The sequence below is a fragment of the Podarcis cretensis genome (genome assembly GCF_951804945.1).
Source record: "Podarcis cretensis genome assembly, chromosome: 1".
Lineage (NCBI taxonomy): Eukaryota > Metazoa > Chordata > Lepidosauria > Squamata > Lacertidae > Podarcis > Podarcis cretensis.
Genome location: NC_137170.1, coordinates 3,695,521 through 3,714,775, shown reverse-complemented (window position 1 = coordinate 3,714,775; position 19,255 = coordinate 3,695,521). Strand labels below are relative to the sequence as shown.

Sequence of the window (19,255 nt, the reverse complement as noted above, 5' to 3'; positions counted from 1 at the left end):
TGACAGCTATGTTGCAGAGAAATATTTGAGGTCAATTTGGGGAGTCAACATGGTTTCATGATTGCTCTCCTGCACTATTTCAGACACGTGGATTATATGCATACTTATGTGTTTGTTGCAAATTTATGAACATACAATTTTTATATATGAGACCTTGTTGTTGTTGTTGTTGTTTAGTCGTTTAGTCGTGTCCGACTCTTCGTGACCCCATGGACCAGAGCACGCCAGGCCCTCCTGGCTTCCACTGCCTCCCGCAGTTTGGTCAGACTCATGCTGGTAACCTCGAAAACACTGTCCCACCATCTCGTCCTCTGTCGCCCCCTTCTCCTTGTGCCCTCCATCTTTCCCAACATCAGGGTCTTTTCCAGGGAGTCTTCTCTTCTCATGAGGTGGCCAAAGTCTTGGAGCCTCAGCTTCAGGATCTGTCCTTCCAGTGAGCACTCAGGGCTGATTTCCTTCAGAATGGAGAGGTTTGATCTTCTTGCAGTCCATGGGACTCTCAAGAGTCTCCTCCAGCACCAGAATTCAAAAGCATCCATTCTTCGGCGATCAGTCTTCTTTATGGTCCAGCTCTCACTTCCATACATCACTACAGTGGTACCTCAGGTTACATGCACTTCAGGTTACAGACTCAGCTAACCCAGAAATATTACCTCGGATTAAGAACTTTGCTTCAGGATGAGAACAGAAATCGTGCTCCGGGGGCGCGGCGGCAGCAGGAGGTCCCATTAGCTAAAGTGGTGCTTCAGGTTAAGAACAGTTTCAGTTTGAGAACGGACCTCCAGAACGAATTAAGTACTTAACCTGAGGTACCACTGTACTGGGAAAACCATATGAGACCTTAGAATTCCTATAACAGCGAAGGTGCCTCCCTGAGATCATGAGGCAGGGAGTTCCAAAGTGTACTGTTTTACATAAAGTGAATAATAAGCAGCAGTGGCTCTGCTTTTGGGGCGGCTTTCCCGTGCGTGTCTGTGATCATGAGGCAGGGAGTTCCACAGTGTACTGTTACGTTTGCCTGCCGATATCATGTGAAGAAGAAGAAGAAGAAGAAGAAGAAGAAGAAGAAGAAGAAGACTGTGATCATGAGGCAGGGAGTTCCAAAGTGTGCCTTTAGGTTTGCCTGCCGATATCATGTGAAGAAGAAGAAGAAGAAGAAGAAGAAGAAGAAGAAGAAGAAGAAGAAGAAGACTGTGATCATGAGGCAGGGAGTTCCAAAGTGTGCTGTTAGGTTTGCCTGCCGATATCATGTGAAGAAGAAGAAGAAGAAGAAGAAGAAGAAGACTGTGATCATGAGGCAGGGAGTTCCAAAGTGTGCCTTTAGGTTTGCCTGCCGATATCATGTGAAGAAGAAGAAGAAGAAGAAGAAGAAGAAGAAGAAGAAGAAGACTGTGATCATGAGGCAGGGAGTTCCAAAGTGTGCTGTTAGGTTTGCCTGCCGATATCATGTGAAGAAGAAGAAGAAGAAGAAGAAGAAGAAGAAGAAGAAGAAGAAGAAGAAGACTGTGATCATGAGGCAGGGAGTTCCAAAGTGTGCTGTTAGGTTTGCCTGCCGATATCATGTGAAGAAGAAGAAGAAGAAGAAGAAGAAGAAGAAGAAGAAGACTGTGATCATGAGGCAGGGAGTTCCAAAGTGTGCTGTTAGGTTTGCCTGCCGATATCATGTGAAGAAGAAGAAGAAGAAGAAGAAGAAGAAGAAGAAGAAGAAGAAGAAGACTGTGATCATGAGGCAGGGAGTTCCAAAGTGTACTGTTAGGTTTGCCTGTCGGTATAATGTGAAGAAGACGAAGAAGAAGAAGAAGAAGAAGACTGTGATCATGAGGCAGGGAGTTAGGTTTTTCTGCCGATATCATGTGAAGAAGAAGAAGAAGAGGAAGAAGACTGTGATCATGAGGCAGGGAGTTCCAAAGTGTGCTGTTAGGTTTGCCTGCCGATATAATGTGAATAATAATAATAATAATAATAAGCAGCAGTGGCTCTGCTTCCCTTCGAGGCGACTTTCCCGTGACTGTCTGTGATCATGAGGCAGGGAGTTCCAAAATGTGCCTTTAGGTTTGCCTGCTGATATCATGTGAAGAAGAAGAAGACTGTGATCATGAGGCAGGGAGTTCCAAAGTGTACTGTTACGTTTTCCTGCCGATATAATGTGAAGAATAATAATAATAAGCAGCCGTGGCTCTGCTTCCCTTCGAGGGAGTTCCAAAGTGTGCTGTTAGGTTTGCCTGCCGATATCATGTGAAGAAGAAGAAGAAGAAGAAGAAGAAGAAGAGGAAGAAGAAAACTGTGATCATGAGGCAGGGAGTTCCAAAGTGTACTGTTTTACATAAAGTGAATAATAAGCAGCAGTGGCTCTGCTTTTGAGGCGGCTTCCCCGTGCGTGTCTGTGACCATGAGGCAGGGAGTTCCAAAGTGTGCTGTTACGTTTGCCTGCCGATATCATGTGAGGAAGAGTAATAATAATAAGCAGCCGTGGCTCTGCTTCCCTTCGAGGCGACTTTCCCGTGACTGTCTGTGATCATGAGGCAGGGAGTTCCAAAATGTGCCTTTAGTTTTGCCTGCTGATATCATGTGAAGAAGAAGAAGAAGACTGTGATCATGAGGCAGGGAGTTCCAAAGTGTACTGTTATGTTTTCCTGCCGATATCATGTGAATAATAATAATAATAATAATAATAATAATAATAATAAGCAGCAGTGGCTCTGCTTCCCTTCGAGGCGACTTTCCCATGACTGTCTGTGATCATGAGGCAGGGAGTTCCAAAATGTGCCTTTAGTTTTGCCTGCTGATATCATGTGAAGAAGAAGAAGAAGACTGTGATCATGAGGCAGGGAGTTCCAAAGTGTACTGTTATGTTTTCCTGCCGATATCATGTGAATAATAATAATAATAATAATAATAATAATAATAATAATAATAAGCAGCAGTGGCTCTGCTTCCCTTCGAGGCGACTTTCCCATGACTGTCTGTGATCATGAGGCAGGGAGTTCCAAAATGTGCCTTTAGGTTTGCCTGCTGATATCATGTGAAGAAGAAGAAGACTGTGATCATGAGGCAGGGAGTTCCAAAGTGTACTGTTAGGTTTTCCTGCCGATATAATGTGAATAAGAAGAAGAAGAAGAAGAAGAAGAAGAAGAAGAAGAAGAAGAAGCAGCAGCAGCAGCAGCAGCAGCAGCAGCAGCAGCAGTGGCTCTGCTTCCCTTCGAGGCGACTTTCCCGTGACTGTCTGTGATCATGAGGCAGGGAGTTCCAAAGTGTCCTGTTACGTTTGCCTGCCGATGTCATGTGAGGAAGAGTAATAATAATCAGAAGCCGCAGCCGTGGCTCGGCTTCCCCGGGCCTGTGAGGGGAGAGCGGCCTTCTCCCTCCCTCCCTGGGTCCCCCTCGCTCCTCCTCCTCGTCCGTCCCTCCGCCGCGCCTCCTCTCCGGCGGCCTGGGCCATGTCGTCTCCGGGCTGGGAGCGCGGCCTGGCCCGGCGGGACGGCTCGGCGTCTCTCCGGCTGGGCCAGCGCTGGGCGGGCGGGCCGGGCTGCGTGGTGTGGGACGCGGCGCTGGTGCTGGCGCGCTTCCTCGAGAAGCAGGCGGCCGGCCCGGCCGGGCTCCCTCTCCGCCGGAAGGCCGCGCTCGAGCTGGGCGCCGGAACCGGACTCGTGGGCCTCATGGCCGCCAGCCTCGGGTACGTCGCCGCCGGGCCGTGGGGCTTCCGTCTCGCTCAGTGGGGCCGACACTGACTGGCAGCAGCCGCACCCGCCAACCTGGAGGCGCTGCTGCCTGCTTGGGGTTGAGCATGGGACCTTAAGAAGAAGAAGAAGAATAAGAATAATAATATAGGTGCTCTTCCCTTAAAATTAACAGTAAGATTCCAGTCCTCAGGCCCATCTAATTGGTCCAGTATTACCCACACTGACTGGCAGCAGCGGCACCCGCCAACCTGGAGACGCTGGTGCCTGCTTGGGGTTGAGCATGGGGCCTTAAGAATAATAATAATAAGAAGAATATAGGTGCTCTTCCCTTAAAATTAACAGTAAGATTCCAGTCCTCAGGCCCATCTAATTGGTCCAGTATTACCCACACTGACTGGCAGCAGCGGCACCCTCCAACCTTTAAGAACAACAACCCCAGCGCTACCTGGAGGCGCTGGTGCCTGCTTGGGGTTGAGCATGGGACCTTAAGAATAATAATAATAATAATAATAATAATAATACTATAGGTGCCCTTCCCACCGAGCTATAGCTCTTCCCTTAAAATTAACAGTAAGATTCCAGTCCTCAGGCCTATCTAGTTGGTCCAGTATTGCCCACACTGACTGGCAGCAGCGGCACCCTCCAAACTTCAATAAGAACAACCCCGCTGGTGCCTTCTTGGGCTTGAGCATGGGACCTTAATAATAATAATAATAATAATAATAATAATAATAATAATAATATAGGTGCCCTTCCCACCAAGCTATAGCTCTTCCCTTAAAATTAACAGTAAGATTCCAGTCCTCAGGCCCATCTAGTTGGTCCAGTATTGCCCTCACTGACTGGCAGCAGCGGCAGCCTGGAGCCTTTAATAATAACAATAATAACCCCAGCGCTACCTGGAAACATTGATGCCTTCTTGGAATTGAGCATGGGACCTTCATAATAATAATAATAATATAAGTGCCCTTCCCACCGAGCTATAATAATAATAATAATAATAATTTATTTATACCCCGCCCATCTGGCTGGGCCTCCCAGGCCACTCTGGCAGCTTCCATAAAAACCAAAAATACACTAAAATATCACACGTTAAAAACTTCCGTGAACAAGGCTGCCTTAAGATGTCTTCTGAATGTCAGGTAGTTGTTTATCTCTTTGACATCTGGTGGGAGGGCGTTCCACAGGGCGGGTGCCACCACCGAGAAGGCCCTCTGCCTGGTTCCCTGTAGCTTTGCTTCTCGCAATGAGGGAACTGCCAGAAGGCCCTCGGCGCTGGACCTCAGTGTCCGGGCAGAATGATGGGGGTGGAGACGCTCCTTCAGGTACACTGGACTGAGGCCATTTAGGGCTTTAAAGGTCAGCACCAACACTTTGAATTGTGCTCGGAAACATGTGGCCCGTACTGGGCCCCGATGTTGCAGGTGGTTCCGCTATAGCTCTTCCCTTAAAATTAACAGTAAGATTCCAGTCCTCAGGCCCATCTAGTTGGTCCAGTATTGCCCACACTGACTGGCAGCAGCGGCAGCCTGGAGCCTTCAATAATAACAGTACTAACCCCAGTACTACCTGGGTTTAACCCAGCGCTGTGGGTTAAACCACAGAGCCTAGGACTTGCTGATCAGAAGGCTGGCAGTTCGAATCCCCGTGACGGGGTGAGCTCCCATTGTTTGATCCCTGCTCCTGCCCACCTAGCAGTTCGAAAGCACAAAGTGCAAGTAGATAAATAGGTACTGCTCTGGCGGGAAGGTAAACGGCATTTCCGTGCGCTGCTCTGGTTCACCAGAAGCGGCTTAGTCATGCTGGCCACATGACCCGGAAGCTGTCTGCAGACAAACACCGGCTCCCTTGGCCTATAGAGCGAGATGAGCGCCTCAACCCCAGAGTCGGTCACGACTGGACCTAATGGTCAGGGGTCCCATTACCTTTATATTGATATTCCTACAAAGACAGGATATTCCATCTGTCAGGGATTCTTTAGCTGAGATCCCTGCTTGGCAGGGGGTTGGGCTGCATGACCGAAGAGGTTTCTTCCAATTCTACAGTTGATTCTATGTGTACCACCTTTTGTCAACAGGCCACAGGGAAGTTTACAACATCATAAACTACTAGAATATTATAAAAAAGACGGCCTTATCCTCCATGAATTTGTCTAAAGTCTTTTTAAGGCCATCTCACTAGTAGCCAGCACTCCCATCTTGTGGTCCTGCACCCAGAGCTAAAGGAATTGAGTCCAGGCTCCCCCCCCCCAAAAAAAAACCCACAATTGCACTGCTAATCGCACAGATTTAATGTTTATTACTAGAGATTGAAATAGTTTCTAACATGCCGAAGGATTTTGCAGCATTGTATTAATCATTGCCACTTTTTATTTTCATTTATATCCCTTTTTATGCAGGATTTATTTAACCAGGTTATTTTGGTGTGTGCCCTAATTGTTCATGCCTGATTCATTCCCACCAGAACTGAATCTGTGTTGGCTCATGTACGGAGTTTTAAGCATAGTCACTTTGGCAGGAACTTAGTTGCAAACAGGACTTTTTCTAAGCTGAATGAGGGATGCTTAAAAACCTGTGCATTGTGTGGTTTCTTGCATATTGTGTGTGTGTGAGAGAGAGAATGAGATGGGCAACTTATATAGCCCCCCCCCCACCTCTTTTGTAGTGCAAACGTTACAGTTACTGATCTCGATGAAGTTCAGGATTTGCTGAAAATGAACATTGAGAATAATCGGCATCTTATCACAGGCTCCATTCAAGCCAAGGTACTGAAATGGTTCGTATGAACTTCTTGTTCTGTAATTTAAAATTTCCTCAAGAAACTGCAAACCAATTTTAGGGAGTGGAAGTCAACTGTAACCAGAGAGTGACTCTTCGGTAGGGCTGTGATCTGTAGCGTGAAGTCACAGATAATCATATTGTCAGAGCCACCCTGGGTCCCAGCTCACAAGAGACCAAAGTCCAGTCCAAGTTATATACAAAAGGTTTTATTGAAGATCATTGTCGTCATTACATCCAAACTCCGTGGCTCCGCATCTGTTACCCTTAGATGTTAGAAGTCCCCTCTGAGTCCGTCCCTCCCCTGCACCAATTTAAGAGCCCTGTGCTGCTCCACCTTTTCCTCTCCTTCCCTTTCCGCAGGGTCTTCCTGCCCCCCTGTGTTCCCTCTTTCCGGGACTCCCCAGAGGCTGAGTCTTCTCCTGCCTGCTGCCCCCTCCTTCGTGCTTTAGCACCAGGCTCCTCCCCAGAGCTCTCCCCACTTCCGCGCGCCTCCACATTTGAACTTGGCGCGCGTACGTTGCTCCTGACCTTCCTTTCAACAGCCACACTGCTCCCGGTACTGCTTTCCGCCCCTTCCGGCAGGACGTCTTGCCCCGATCTCCTTCCCCCCTCTGCTCCTTGTTCTGTTCCTCCCGACACACTGGTAACTCCACCCTCTTCACTCCGTTCCGGTGGAGAAGCAGGTCTCGATCTCCAACTCCCACTGGCGGTTCCCCCTACGTTCCCCTGCTCCTGACTGCTCCCCCCTTGGGCTCCCCTTGGCTTGACCAGGGAGGCTCCCTTTTGGGAATCCTCCGATTCACTGGACGGACTCATGGACCATCTCGGGTCATTGTCGTCCTCTTCCTCGTCAGGCTGGAATCCTTCTCCCTCACTCTCGGTCTCCTCCCTCCTCTGCGCCTCTCTCCCTGAACCCCTGACATCCATCCCCCCCTCGAAGCCCCCCCTTCCCCCCTCCCCCCCATCGGGTGCGGGTTGTGGGAACTGCAGCTCCTCGGAGGTAGGTGCAGGATACAGTTCGGCTACGTCCATGACCTCTGCTGGCAGCTCGGTGTACGTGTGTTCGAATTCGGGTCCTTCACCCAAAATGTTCGCAGTTCCCTCTTCCATTGCTACTTCGTCTGGTGCTGCCAGCCAAGGCCCCTTCAGCCATTTCTTGCGCCAGGCTTCCTCTGGGTGCTCATCCCACCAATAAGAGGGCTCTGTGTCCACCCCCGAACACGATCCCCTGGGCGAGTTTGAGTTCGGCGTTCTTTCCTCGGCTGAAGAAAAGCCGTGGAAAGTGCTGCCTGAACATGTGGGGGTAAAGAGCCAGTCATCGAAGTACTCGGCTGGCATGGGTCTATGTGGGAAAAGGGCATGGAACTCGTCCTTTAAAAGAGGTTCGTCTAAAGCGTAGTCCGGCACCCACCCACTGGCACTGACTGGTGCACCCTCTCTGACTAGAAAGTATTCTATTCCCTCTTCCCCCCATCTCGAGTCCAGGATCTCTGTGACCTCGTTGAGTGGTTCGACCCTAGGCGATCCCTCCCTCCTGGGTGACTCTGTGCGGGGCTGCGGTACTGTTTCAGACTCCTGAAACCTGTGCGGGGCCTTGTAGGGAGTGAGCACCGACCTATGAAAAACCGGGTGGACTCTGGAACCTTCGGGGAGGGCCAGTCGAAAAGCCACGGGGTTGATCTTAGCCTCCACCTGGTATGGTCCTAGCTGCCTGTGCCCTAGCTTCTTCTTGGCCAACGACTTGGTTGGCATCGCCTGGGCCGCTAACCACACCCAGTCCCCCACCTGGATGTCCTCTCCCACTCTTCTGCCTTTGTCTGCCTGCACCTTATATGCTTGTTTGGCTAGCTCCAAATGTCTCCGCAGCTCCTCGTGCACCTCTTGTAGTTCTGCAGCGAACTGGTCGGCCTCTTGCGGCTCCCCCTCTCTTGGTGCTACGAACCCCGGGAAGGTCCTGGGATGACGTCCATTGTTCGCGAAGAACGGCGTCACCCCCGTCGACGCATGCTTCGTGTTGTTGTAGGCAAACTCCGCCATCGGTAGGTAGTCCACCCAAGCTGTGGGTCGCTGATTTGCATAACATCTCAGGTACTGCTGCATGATCGCGTTGACCCTCTCGGCCTGGCCGTTGGTTTGTGGATGTCTTGCCGACGCTAGGTTGATCTTGACGCGCAGGATACCTAGGAGCTTCTGCCAAAAATTGGAAATAAACTGGCGCCCCCTGTCGGACAGGATGGCCCGCGGCAGCCCATGCGCCCGGAACACGTGGTCGATGAAGAGCTTGGCGGTCTGTTCCGCCGTCGCCACCTTCGCGCAGGGAATGAAGTGCGCCATCTTGGTGAACAAGTCCACCACCACCAGTACCGCCGTCTTGCCTCTGGAACTGGGCAGGTCAGTGACGAAGTCCAGCGCCACCCTCTCCCACGGTTGCTGTGGTGTTTCCAGTGGTTCCAGCAAGCCCGCCGGCTTCTGGTGTACTGGCTTGGGTGGTAAAGGGTCTGTGCGTTGCAAAAGCGCTGGGGACTGCTCTACAGATTCGCCTGGCTGAGCCCCAGCAGCTCTGCTTCCAGCCAGGCACTGTCGTTTCCCTGAGGTTGCTCTGCTTGCATCATTTCTGCTGCAACAGTTGCTAAAGCTGCAGTGTGTTTCTGCAGCCTCTGGGGACACTCTTTCGCCATGTGCTGTGCACTGTCGCAAATGTAACACTTCCTGGTCCCTCTAGGAGGCTGTGCCTTTACTGCACCGGAAGCTGGGGCTCTGGCTGTTGCTTGAGCCTTAGCACCACCAAGTTCCATGGGCTCCTCCCCCTGCCTTCCCAGTGGCGAAGGATGTGACTGACTGAACTCCCTGGGGATGAAAGAAGACGTCCTCGCTGGTGGACGCACCTGACGTTCTTCCTCAGTGTGCCAAGGACGTCCCTCGTGCCTTATCCCAATCGCCAAAGCCCTCTGCACAAGCTCCTCCAGGGTCTGGGGTCTGTCTCCCCTGGCAAGTTCATCCTTAATGGGACCGCTGAGCCCCTCCCAGAACAAATCCCTCACAGGTGCACAATCCTTCTCCCAGCTTAGCGCAGTCAGTAAAGCAAAAAATCTGGAATGGTACTGACGCACAGTGGCTTTGCCTTGCCGCAATCCAAAAATCTCCCTGCGTGCAAGATCCACATCTACAGTTGACTGGAAGCAGGCATCCATTGCTTTAATGAATTTATCTGCATCGCGGCGGGCAGGGCCATCTTCACGCCACAAATTGCGCAACCAGTCTCTGGCCGGCCCATGCAAGTGAGAAACAATAAACCCCACTTTCTCCTCCTCATCTTTAAAGTCATGACGAAGCAAGTGCAATGCATACAAAACGTCTGCTCTGAAACTGGGGTAGTGCTTCAGGTTCCCATCGAAGTGGGTGACTAGGTTGCCCCCCCTCCGTCCAAGTCCAATCCCTTCTGATCTGGACCCTGGGAACCCTTCCCTGCTTGCACGTTCCCACCTGGTTTGCAGGTCCTGGCAGCGCTTCTCCATTTCGTCATGCTTCTTCTGAGACGCAAGGACTGCAGCAGTGAGTTCGGAAACTGTAGTTCGCAGAGCTGTCAACTGCTCCTCCGCACTCATGGCTGTCACCGTTCGTGAGCTTTGCAAAAAAAAAATTTTTGCGTTCTTTGGAGGGGACTTACTGTCAGAGCCACCCTGGGTCCCAGCTCACAAGAGACCAAAGTCCAGTCCAAGTTATATACAAAAGGTTTTATTGAAGATCATTGTCGTCATTACATCCAAACTCCGTGGCTCCGCATCTGTTACCCTTAGATGTTAGAAGTCCCCTCTGAGTCCGTCCCTCCCCTGCACCAATTTAAGAGCCCTGTGCTGCTCCACCTTTTCCTCTCCTTCCCTTTCCGCAGGGTCTTCCTGCCCCCCTGTGTTCCCTCTTTCCGGGACTCCCCAGAGGCTGAGTCTTCTCCTGCCTGCTGCCCCCTCCTTCGTGCTTTAGCACCAGGCTCCTCCCCAGAGCTCTCCCCACTTCCGCGCGCCTCCACATTTGAACTTGGCGCGCGTACGTTGCTCCTGACCTTCCTTTCAACAGCCACACTGCTCCCGGTACTGCTTTCCGCCCCTTCCGGCAGGACGTCTTGCCCCGATCTCCTTCCCCCCTCTGCTCCTTGTTCTGTTCCTCCCGACACACTGGTAACTCCACCCTCTTCACTCCGTTCCGGTGGAGAAGCAGGTCTCGATCTCCAACTCCCACTGGCGGTTCCCCCTACGTTCCCCTGCTCCTGACTGCTCCCCCCTTGGGCTCCCCTTGGCTTGACCAGGGAGGCTCCCTTTTGGGAATCCTCCGATTCACTGGACGGACTCATGGACCATCTCGGGTCATTGTCGTCCTCTTCCTCGTCAGGCTGGAATCCTTCTCCCTCACTCTCGGTCTCCTCCCTCCTCTGCGCCTCTCTCCCTGAACCCCTGACACATATGAACATGCGCTTGCTTTCAACTTCCTCTAGCTGTTCCATACAGTGGTGCCCCGCAAGACGAACGCCTCGCAAGACGGAAAACCCGCTAGACGAAAGGGTTTTCCGTTTTGGAGGCGCTTCGCAAGACGAATTTCCTATGGGCTTGCTTCGCAAGACGAAAATGTCTTGCGAGTTTTTCCGACTTTTTTTTCCTCCCCCCCCCTTTTTCTAAGCCGCTTATCTGCTTATCCGCTAAGCCGCTAAAAGCCGCTAAGCCGTCAATGGGCTTGCTTCGCAAGACGAAAAAACCGCTAGACGAAGAGAATCGCGGAACGGATTCTTTTCGTCTTGCGAGGCACCACTGTACTTTTCTTTGAACTGACTTAGCATTTTATGTATATTTGAAGCTTAGAAGGTTTTGCATGGGGGTGGCTAAGCGTTGAACTAAAATGGTAGGTCAGCAGAGGTAGATCTGCCAGGCCCTGCATCACTCTGCCCCCTGCTGCCCTCCTTATACCTTCGACTACAACTCCCCTCAGCCCCAGCCAGCATGTGGTCCAAAGTCTTAGTCTTAGTTAACAGAATTGTAGAAGGGACCGCGAAGGTCATCTGGCCCAACTCTTCTTCACCGTCACCAGGTTGGTGAAGGTTGGCCTGGCTTGTACTCTTGGGGTTGTCCAGAAGACTCTGCCACACATACCTGCATCACTTGTAGATAGACTTGTACTTTTTTATGCATTTAATCATAAAGCTGCTTTGGGAGCCGCTGTCGACTGAACAAGAGGGCACAAATAAAACCAAATGTTCTTTTCTGTATTGCATCCGCCTTCTTCTTGTTTAGGGGTGAAGAAGTATCCGATTTCCTTCCGTCACCTGATTACATCCTGATGGCAGACTGCATCTACTACGAAGAGGTAAATCACATTTTTTCTTGTAGATTCGCCTTTTAGCTGCAAGTGTGGAATGAAGTTAAGTGGCAAGTGCTTTCTGCTTTACGGACAGTCACTGGAGCCGTTGCTCAAGACTCTGAAGGACCTGGCTGGCCCTGAGACGACCATCCTTTGCTGCTATGAAGAAAGGACTATGGGGAAGAACCCAGAAGTGGAGAAAAAATACTTTGAGGTGAGTCGTCTGCCAGTGAAGAATGTCTTGGAGGAGCCCTTGTTCCTGTGGAGAAAAGCCTGGAAGTATCCCAAGGCGCTTTCTAGAACGGGATATAAAAATCAAACAGAAACCTGCCAGTGTCATAGAATCATAGAACTGTAAAGTTGGAAGGGACCCCAAGGGTCTTCTAGACTAACCCCAAGTCCTACTGCTTTTTTAAAAAACAAAAATATGTGCTGTGACACACATTGAATGCTTTCTGGCCACCTCTCCTCCAAAAGGATATTGTAGATCTGGAGAAGTTCAGGAAAGGGCAACCGAAATGATCAAGGAGATGGAGAATCTCACAACATTTGAGACTCTTTAGTTTAGAGAACGCGATAGACCTCTATCATGGAGCGTCTCCACTCCCATTGTTCAGCCTGGACGCTGAGGTCCAGCTCTGAGGGCCTTTTGGCAGTTCCCTCCCTGCGAGAAGTGAAGTTACAGGGAACCAGGCAGAGGGCCTTCTCGGTAGTGGCACCTGCCCTGTGGAACGCCCTCCCACCAGATGTCAGGGAAATAAGCCATCTTGACTTTTAGAAGACATCTGAAGGCAGCCCTGTTTAGGGAAGCTTTTAATGTTTTATTGTGATTAATGTTTCTAATTTGTTGGAAGCCGCCCAGCGTGGCAAGGCCAATCAGATGGGTTGTATATAACTATTAAATTATTATTGTACCGTGGTGCCTCGCAAGACGAAAAGAATCCGTTCCGCGAGTCTCTTCGTCTAGCGGTTTTTTCGTCTTGCGAAGCAACCCTATTAGCGGCTTAGCGGATTAGCGCTATTAGCGGCTAAGCGGCTTAGAAAAAGACTCGCAAGACGTTTTCATCTTGCGAAGCAAGCCCATAGGGAAATTCGTCTTGCGAAGCACCTCAAAAAACGGAAAACCCTTTCGTCTAGCGGGTTTTTCGTCTTGCGAGGCATTCGTCTTGCGGGGCACCACTGTATTATTATCTATGAAATTACACATGGTCTGAAGAATGTGGTACGTATAGTTTTTCTGTGTCTTAGATAGTACTAGAATCGGGAGTTATCCAGTGGAAGTGAATGGTGGGAGAGTCGGGACAGGCACAGCACATAGTTAAACTACAAAATGACTGCAGGATATTGTGATGGCACCGAATTAGATTGCTTTAGAAGGGGATCAGGCATGGAGAAGAAAGCTAGCAGTGGCTGAAAAATTCCTCCAGAATCAGAGGCAGCGTGCTGGGGAACAGCTGTGGCCGAGGGCTGTGGCGCTCATACCCTGGTTGTGGGCTTCCCATAGATTTGCCCCTTTGAGAAGCAGGATGTGGGGCCAGGTGTGCCTTTGATGCAGCAGCTGAGCTCCCAGGAGTCTGCGTGGAGGATTTCTGTGCTGTGCTGCTGAGGTTATGGTTACATAAGTGGTGCAATTTCTCTGGGAGGCTCAGATCTGAATGAGGCCAAGGACACGTAGCTGCACTCTTTTATTCTTGTGCAATTTTAAATTGCAGCTTCTTCAGAGGGACTTTGATCTGGAGAAGGTTCCCTTGGAGAAGCACGACGAGGAGTATCGGAGCGAGGACATTCATATCTTCATCATCAGAAAGAAGAAAGCGGTAGGTGGTCCCTGGAAAGGCACCAGAGATGGACCAGTTGTGCTCCAGAAAACCTTCCATTTTTTGGAGCCCAAACAATATAAGGTTGCTGTACTTGTGGTTGAATAATCCAGTCCTGCCTAGCTGATGGTTTTGAGTGGAAGCCCACCCAAATCTCATTTCTGTGTTTCCTCCCTCCTCCTCCTCCCTGCAGCCCTGGAAAGGATAATCATTGGCTCAGCACGGGTGTCATTCTGTCTTCCTCCAAATCAGAGGTTCCTAAACTTATTTGGCCTACTGCCCCCTTTTCAGAAAAAAAATACTCAGTGCCCCCCTGCCATTGGCCAAATAGCCAGGTAAGCTGTGATCCACTTCCCAGGCCTGGGTGAAGCCGAAAAGGGTTCCCTCAAGCCCGGGAAAACCCCTTGGCACGAGCAGGGCCACCAGATCAGGGGGGAGGGGGGCGTTGTTTCTGTCCCACAACGGTGCACAACATGGGCAGTAAGCCTCATTGCACAACAGATGAAACATGCACTAATGGTTTTTTAAAATTGTCTTCTTTATGCTTCCACTACCCTCTTATTTTTATTCAACGCCCCCCAATTGCACCCAAAGCTACTCCCGCCCTCCTGGATCGTTCCTGCACCCCCCCCGGGGGGGCATTATCACCCACTTTGACAAAACACTGCTACAAATCATAGCATGCAAGTTGGGAATCAGGCTTAGGACTGCAAACACCCTTCCTCGCCTCTCTCCCTACTCAGATGCAAACCCCCTTTCCCATATGTGCCCTTATCATAACCATGGTTATACTAACCAAATTATTTCATAACTATGTTTTATTAACTCACTTCAAACCATGGTTTCAGGCTACGGTTTCTGAGGGAGCCCTGGTTAGCGCTGGTGCGGATGAATTCTAGGAGCTAAAGGCCACCTTGAACCTAGGTTATGGGCACCGCAGCGGAATGTCTAGGTGTGCTTTTTTTTAATAACGAGAATACAAAGCTGAAAATGAATGAGCTGCAGCTAAAATCTTACGTCCCTTTTTCACATGGTCTAGTCCTTCCCGTGCCTACCCCCTAAGAATATGAGGTTCCCTTCTCCAGTCTTCAGAGAGTGGCTGGAAGTGGGGAAGCAGAAAAAGGTCCTCCTTTTCTTCCAGCAGTGGCAGTTTTAATCTGAAATCTTAGGCTCAGTACTGCGCCCAGAGCTCAGAAACTGCTCGCATTAATGAAACTCCCTGTCGCAAAATGTGTCTAGAATAATGGGAGTTTTGAACGCTGTGTGGATGTAACAAAGATAGCTTAGGGCCAGGAGAACCAGTGTGGTGTTTTTAGGTGTCGTTAGACCATGGCTCCTTTCAGCCTCCGCAAGTATCTTCTTGAATGATGAGACTTTCACAGGCCAACAGCATCTGGAAGATACCACATGAGCGACCCCTGGCTTATGCTGACAAGCAGGGATTTGTGTTAGAGAGAGAGGCTGGAAGCCTCTTTATAAACCAGAGTTTGTAGGGAGCCGATGAGAAGAAACTAGCAAAATAGTTTCCGCCAAGGTAGCTAGTGGTTTCTTGATGTTTTTCAGATTTTTCCATCATGACAGCTTCTTTAATGACGCTTTGGGAACTGGGAAGGATAGAGCCAAGAGCTCTTCACAGAGACTTTGCAGAGCATCTCTTTGGCAAAAGTGGATCATCGAGCCGTCTCCTACTAAGATGAGACACGCAGTCTGTTTTCTTGAAAGAGCTGCAGACTCAAGGCTCCAGCTTACCTTTCGGCAAGGGCGCTGGCTGCAGAAAAAGAAAAACGAAGGCTTGTGACGCCAGTGAACAGAAATGGGTAACTCTGAGTCACACAGGTGGCTAAGTGTTTTGTACACATTTTCCAGCTACTTCTGAGTAATAATCGGCCTTGCTAGTTACTGTTTCCGAGAAATTTTGTTATGTAAGTAGGGTGATTTATTAAACTCTTCTTCCTAGTGCATTCTCGAAAGGTCATGTCTCCCCGACCACACCTTGCTTGAGTTCCTTGATCCCACAATACAATTTGGGATGTTCCTGGTGACACAGATGTAAAACATATTGGGGGGGGGGGGGACAGACACACAGACCCTACGCCTGCATGAAGCTTTCAGAACAAGGAAAGAAAAAAGAACACAGGGGATGAGGAACTTGTGGCCTCACAGATGCTGAGCGACTCCGTCTCCCATTTGCCCCAGCCAACCTGGCCAATGGTCAGAGACGATGGGAAATGAAGTCTTTTGAGTGGCCCCAGGGGCCCTGAGATAATCTGTTGAGTTCCCAGCAAGGGTGTGGTTTGAGTTGGAGACCTCGTGAGCTGCTCCCTTCTCCCTCCGCAGCTCTGTTGCCCCACTATGCAGCCCTTCGCAGGAGAACTCCTAAGCTCAGTCAGGCTCAAAGACTGCCTTGAGAGCCTCTGCAGTTTCCTCCCGACCCATTTCTGCCACTCTTCTGAGGAGTGGCCTGTTCTGCACGGAGCTGCAGCAAGAAGAGCTGTGCGCCAGCAAGGAAGGGCTGTGGCTGTACGACATGTACCGGGTGGTGCACAGCCAGCTCCTCATTCATCTCTGGATTGCCACAGGGTGGGAAATCATTCCTGTAGCCGCAGAGGGAGGGGCTGCCATCCCGAGGTGCAGCACAGGCCCTACGTGTGGGACAGCCTCAGCTTAGTTCCCTCCAGAAGTTTTGGACCACAAAGGCTCTGGCTGGGGCTAATGGGAACTGCGGTCCAGAGCACCAGGAGGGCACCAGGTTGGGGAAGGCTGGCGGGGCTCCAAGTTATGCATTGCTGCCGAAAGAATCATAACCAGCAGGGCAGAGGTAGTCAATGTGCCCTGACCAACTTTCATCATCCCTGAGCATCCCAGAGCAGGGTTAGAGAAGACCCTCCCCAACTTGAGACCGGGGGGAGTCACTGGCAGCAGTGGGCAGGTCAAATGGGCCTCTTCGCCTGGCTTCAGGGCAGTTTTAGGTGCCCCTGTGAGGTCACCATAGGCACCCGTTGGCTTTGGATGAAAAGGGAGGAATCCAGCAGGCCGGTGGGGAAAAGGGCGGAACCGATACTGGAAATGTTTGATTCACGCGCTGACTTTGTTTGATTTTACTGCCCCCGCATTTGAGGATGTTTGCAGTGGTCATTCAAAAAGGGCTTATCTGGTGAAAAAGTCAGATGATCCAATTGCCACAAACAAAGCAGTTGTATACACAGGATGGCTTTGTGATCTGCTTTGCGGAGCACGCTCCCATGTTTGAAGGGCTGCCTAGTCGAAGTCCAGTTTAAAGATGAAGAACTCTGAGAAGGGGGACCTGGAGGGAACTTGAATTCAGGGCACAGCTGTAGCATGCAGCATCCAGGCAGCAGAAATGGGGGTCCCCTCGTCGCAGCCTCCCCCACGAGGGAGGGATGCATTGCAGTTGTATTTATATTGCACTGTGTATTAGTTTGCACCTGTGTATATAGGTTAGCAAATGCACATCTTTTGCAAAACCATGCTTTGTCCCTTTTGGAGTGCAGGGAGGAGATGCGGTTCATTCCTTTTAAAATGCATTAATGCCCCCCTAAGCATCTGCACTGGGTCTCCATCTTGCCAGGATTCAGATTTAAACTGACTTGATATTTCTTACCTCTGGTTCCAAATTCAAGTTGAACTCAGAAAAGCAGATTTCAAGCAAGGTCTGTATAGTTAAAGCTATGGTTTTCCCAGTAGTGATGTATGGAAGTGAGAGCTGGACCATAAGGAAGGCTGATCGCCGGAGAATGGATGCTTTTGAATTCTGGTGCTGGAGGAGACTCTTAGGAGTCCCATGGATTGCAAGAAGATCAAACCTATCCATTCTGAAGGAAATTAGCCCTGGGTGCTCACTGGAAGGACAGATCCTAAAGCTGAGGCTCCAAGACTTTGGCCACCTCATGAGAAGAGAAGACTCCCTGGAAAAGACCCTGATGTTGGGAAAGATGGAGGGCACAAGGAGAAGGGGACGATGGAGGATGAGATGGTTGGACAGTGTTCTCGAAGCTACCAGCATGAGTTTGACCAAACTGTGGGAGGTAGTGGAGGACAGGAGGGTCTAGCGTGCTCTGGTCCAGGCGGTCACGAAGAGTCGCCCACGACTAAACGACTAAACAACAGTTTGGCAGCCACACTGTGGTTTGGTAGCCAATTTTTCCCAGCCAGAACTAGAGAAGGCCAAATCTCTCAGCTTTGGATTCTTTCGGTCTCTCTTTTCATTTGTTAAGCTGGGTCCACCCCATTTCCACATATATTTGCAAACTTTTTGTTTTAAAAAATGCATATGAGAATTACTACACACTTTTGCGCACATAGTTTCTTAATATACAAAAATGCTTGGTAAGCAATATACCCTGTTTTGTGTGCATTTTTCACTATTATATTTTTGTATGTGTGCCTGCTTTTGGTTAGGGAAGTGGATTGCATTGCAAAATTCAGAGAAGTGTGGATTTCAAAGAGCTGTGTTTTGATTCATGTGTTGGTATGGGAAACTAAATTTGTGAAAGGATTTATCTCCCACCCCTACCCAGAAGGGGGCAGCATAAGATAACAGTGCTATCCTAGTCTGCCCCCGTCTCCTTTCTAGAGAGGCGGAATGTACCTTAATACGACTAGACGTGTTTGTTTTATGGTGGCTTCTTCCACAGCAAGTGTTCTAGCAGTTGGGCATTGCTGCGAATTTTCTGCCTGAGACCCCAAACACACCTTGCAGACCTGGGCATCCCTGGGGGTGCGAAAATGACCACTGAACCAGTTGAAAGTTGTGATGCAGACATCTCTCACCCCTCTGCCCCAGGTGTATTGTAAAACTGCGCATATCACCAGTTACCAAACTCTCCCAATGCTGGAGCTTGAATCATGGTAGCATTGAGGCAGATGTTCTCCCCACCCCATTCCCATAACTGCAGGAATGATTTGTGCCCAGTCCAAAAGTGGGGGACTGAGACATCTTCAAATATGGCAGCTTTTCATCTGGTTGTGTGTGTGTGTGTGTGTGTGTGTGTGTGTGTATTATGCAGCACTAAAACAGAAGTAAAGAAAAAGAGCTGTATTGCAAGCGGGGTGGGAAACATACACAAACACACATTGAGTGAGAGTCCAAATAGCACAAGGATGGAAGAATGAGGAAATCCCGACCAAAGAACTGTGGCAAGAGAAACTGATGGATTATGGAGAATTGGCGAAATTGACACACAAACTACGTGATAAGGACAACTGTGACTTTAAAGAAGAATGGCAACCTTTTACAAAGTACTTAAAGGAACAACAAAATGAACTGGACACCTTGGCAGGTTTTGAATAAACATACACAATTTTTTTTATTGGTAACATATTGATAGATTCATTAAGGATCTTTACAGTTTATAATATGCAGAGAATAACATGTGCTGAGAAACCAGAGAGAGCTGAAGGAAGTCTGTGAGGGTGGGTTTTTCTTTTTAGGGGAGGGGGAAATGGGGGGGGGAATGAGGATGTATTTTTGATAAATTGTTATGTTGAAATTCCTAATTAAAAAAACTAAAACACACACACACACATTGGGTGGCTGGGATTCGCACTCAGGTCCTGCATCTGGTTGGCCACTATGAGAACCAAGATGCTGGGAAAGCAGAACGGGCTCTCTTGG

The 19,255-nt window shown here is 49.7% G+C and overlaps 1 protein-coding gene across 2 annotated transcripts; it reads left to right on the top strand.

Annotated features, from left to right (window-relative positions):
- Window positions 1-3,408: 3,408 nt before the first annotated feature.
- VCPKMT (valosin containing protein lysine methyltransferase) lies at window positions 3,409-15,581 on the top strand. Of its 2 annotated transcripts, XM_079963241.1 has the most exons (6): window positions 3,409-3,673; window positions 6,345-6,455; window positions 11,737-11,809; window positions 11,898-12,017; window positions 13,516-13,620; window positions 15,184-15,581. In XM_079963241.1, the coding sequence occupies exons 1-6, from the start codon at window positions 3,438-3,440 to the stop codon at window positions 15,196-15,198; spliced, it is 660 nt and encodes a 219-aa protein (XP_079819367.1). In that variant the 5' UTR covers window positions 3,409-3,437; the 3' UTR covers window positions 15,199-15,581. The 2 variants fall into 2 exon arrangements, with proteins under 2 accessions (XP_079819367.1, XP_079819368.1); XM_079963242.1 differs by lacking the exon at window positions 11,898-12,017.
- The last annotated feature ends 3,674 nt before the right edge of the window (window positions 15,582-19,255 follow it).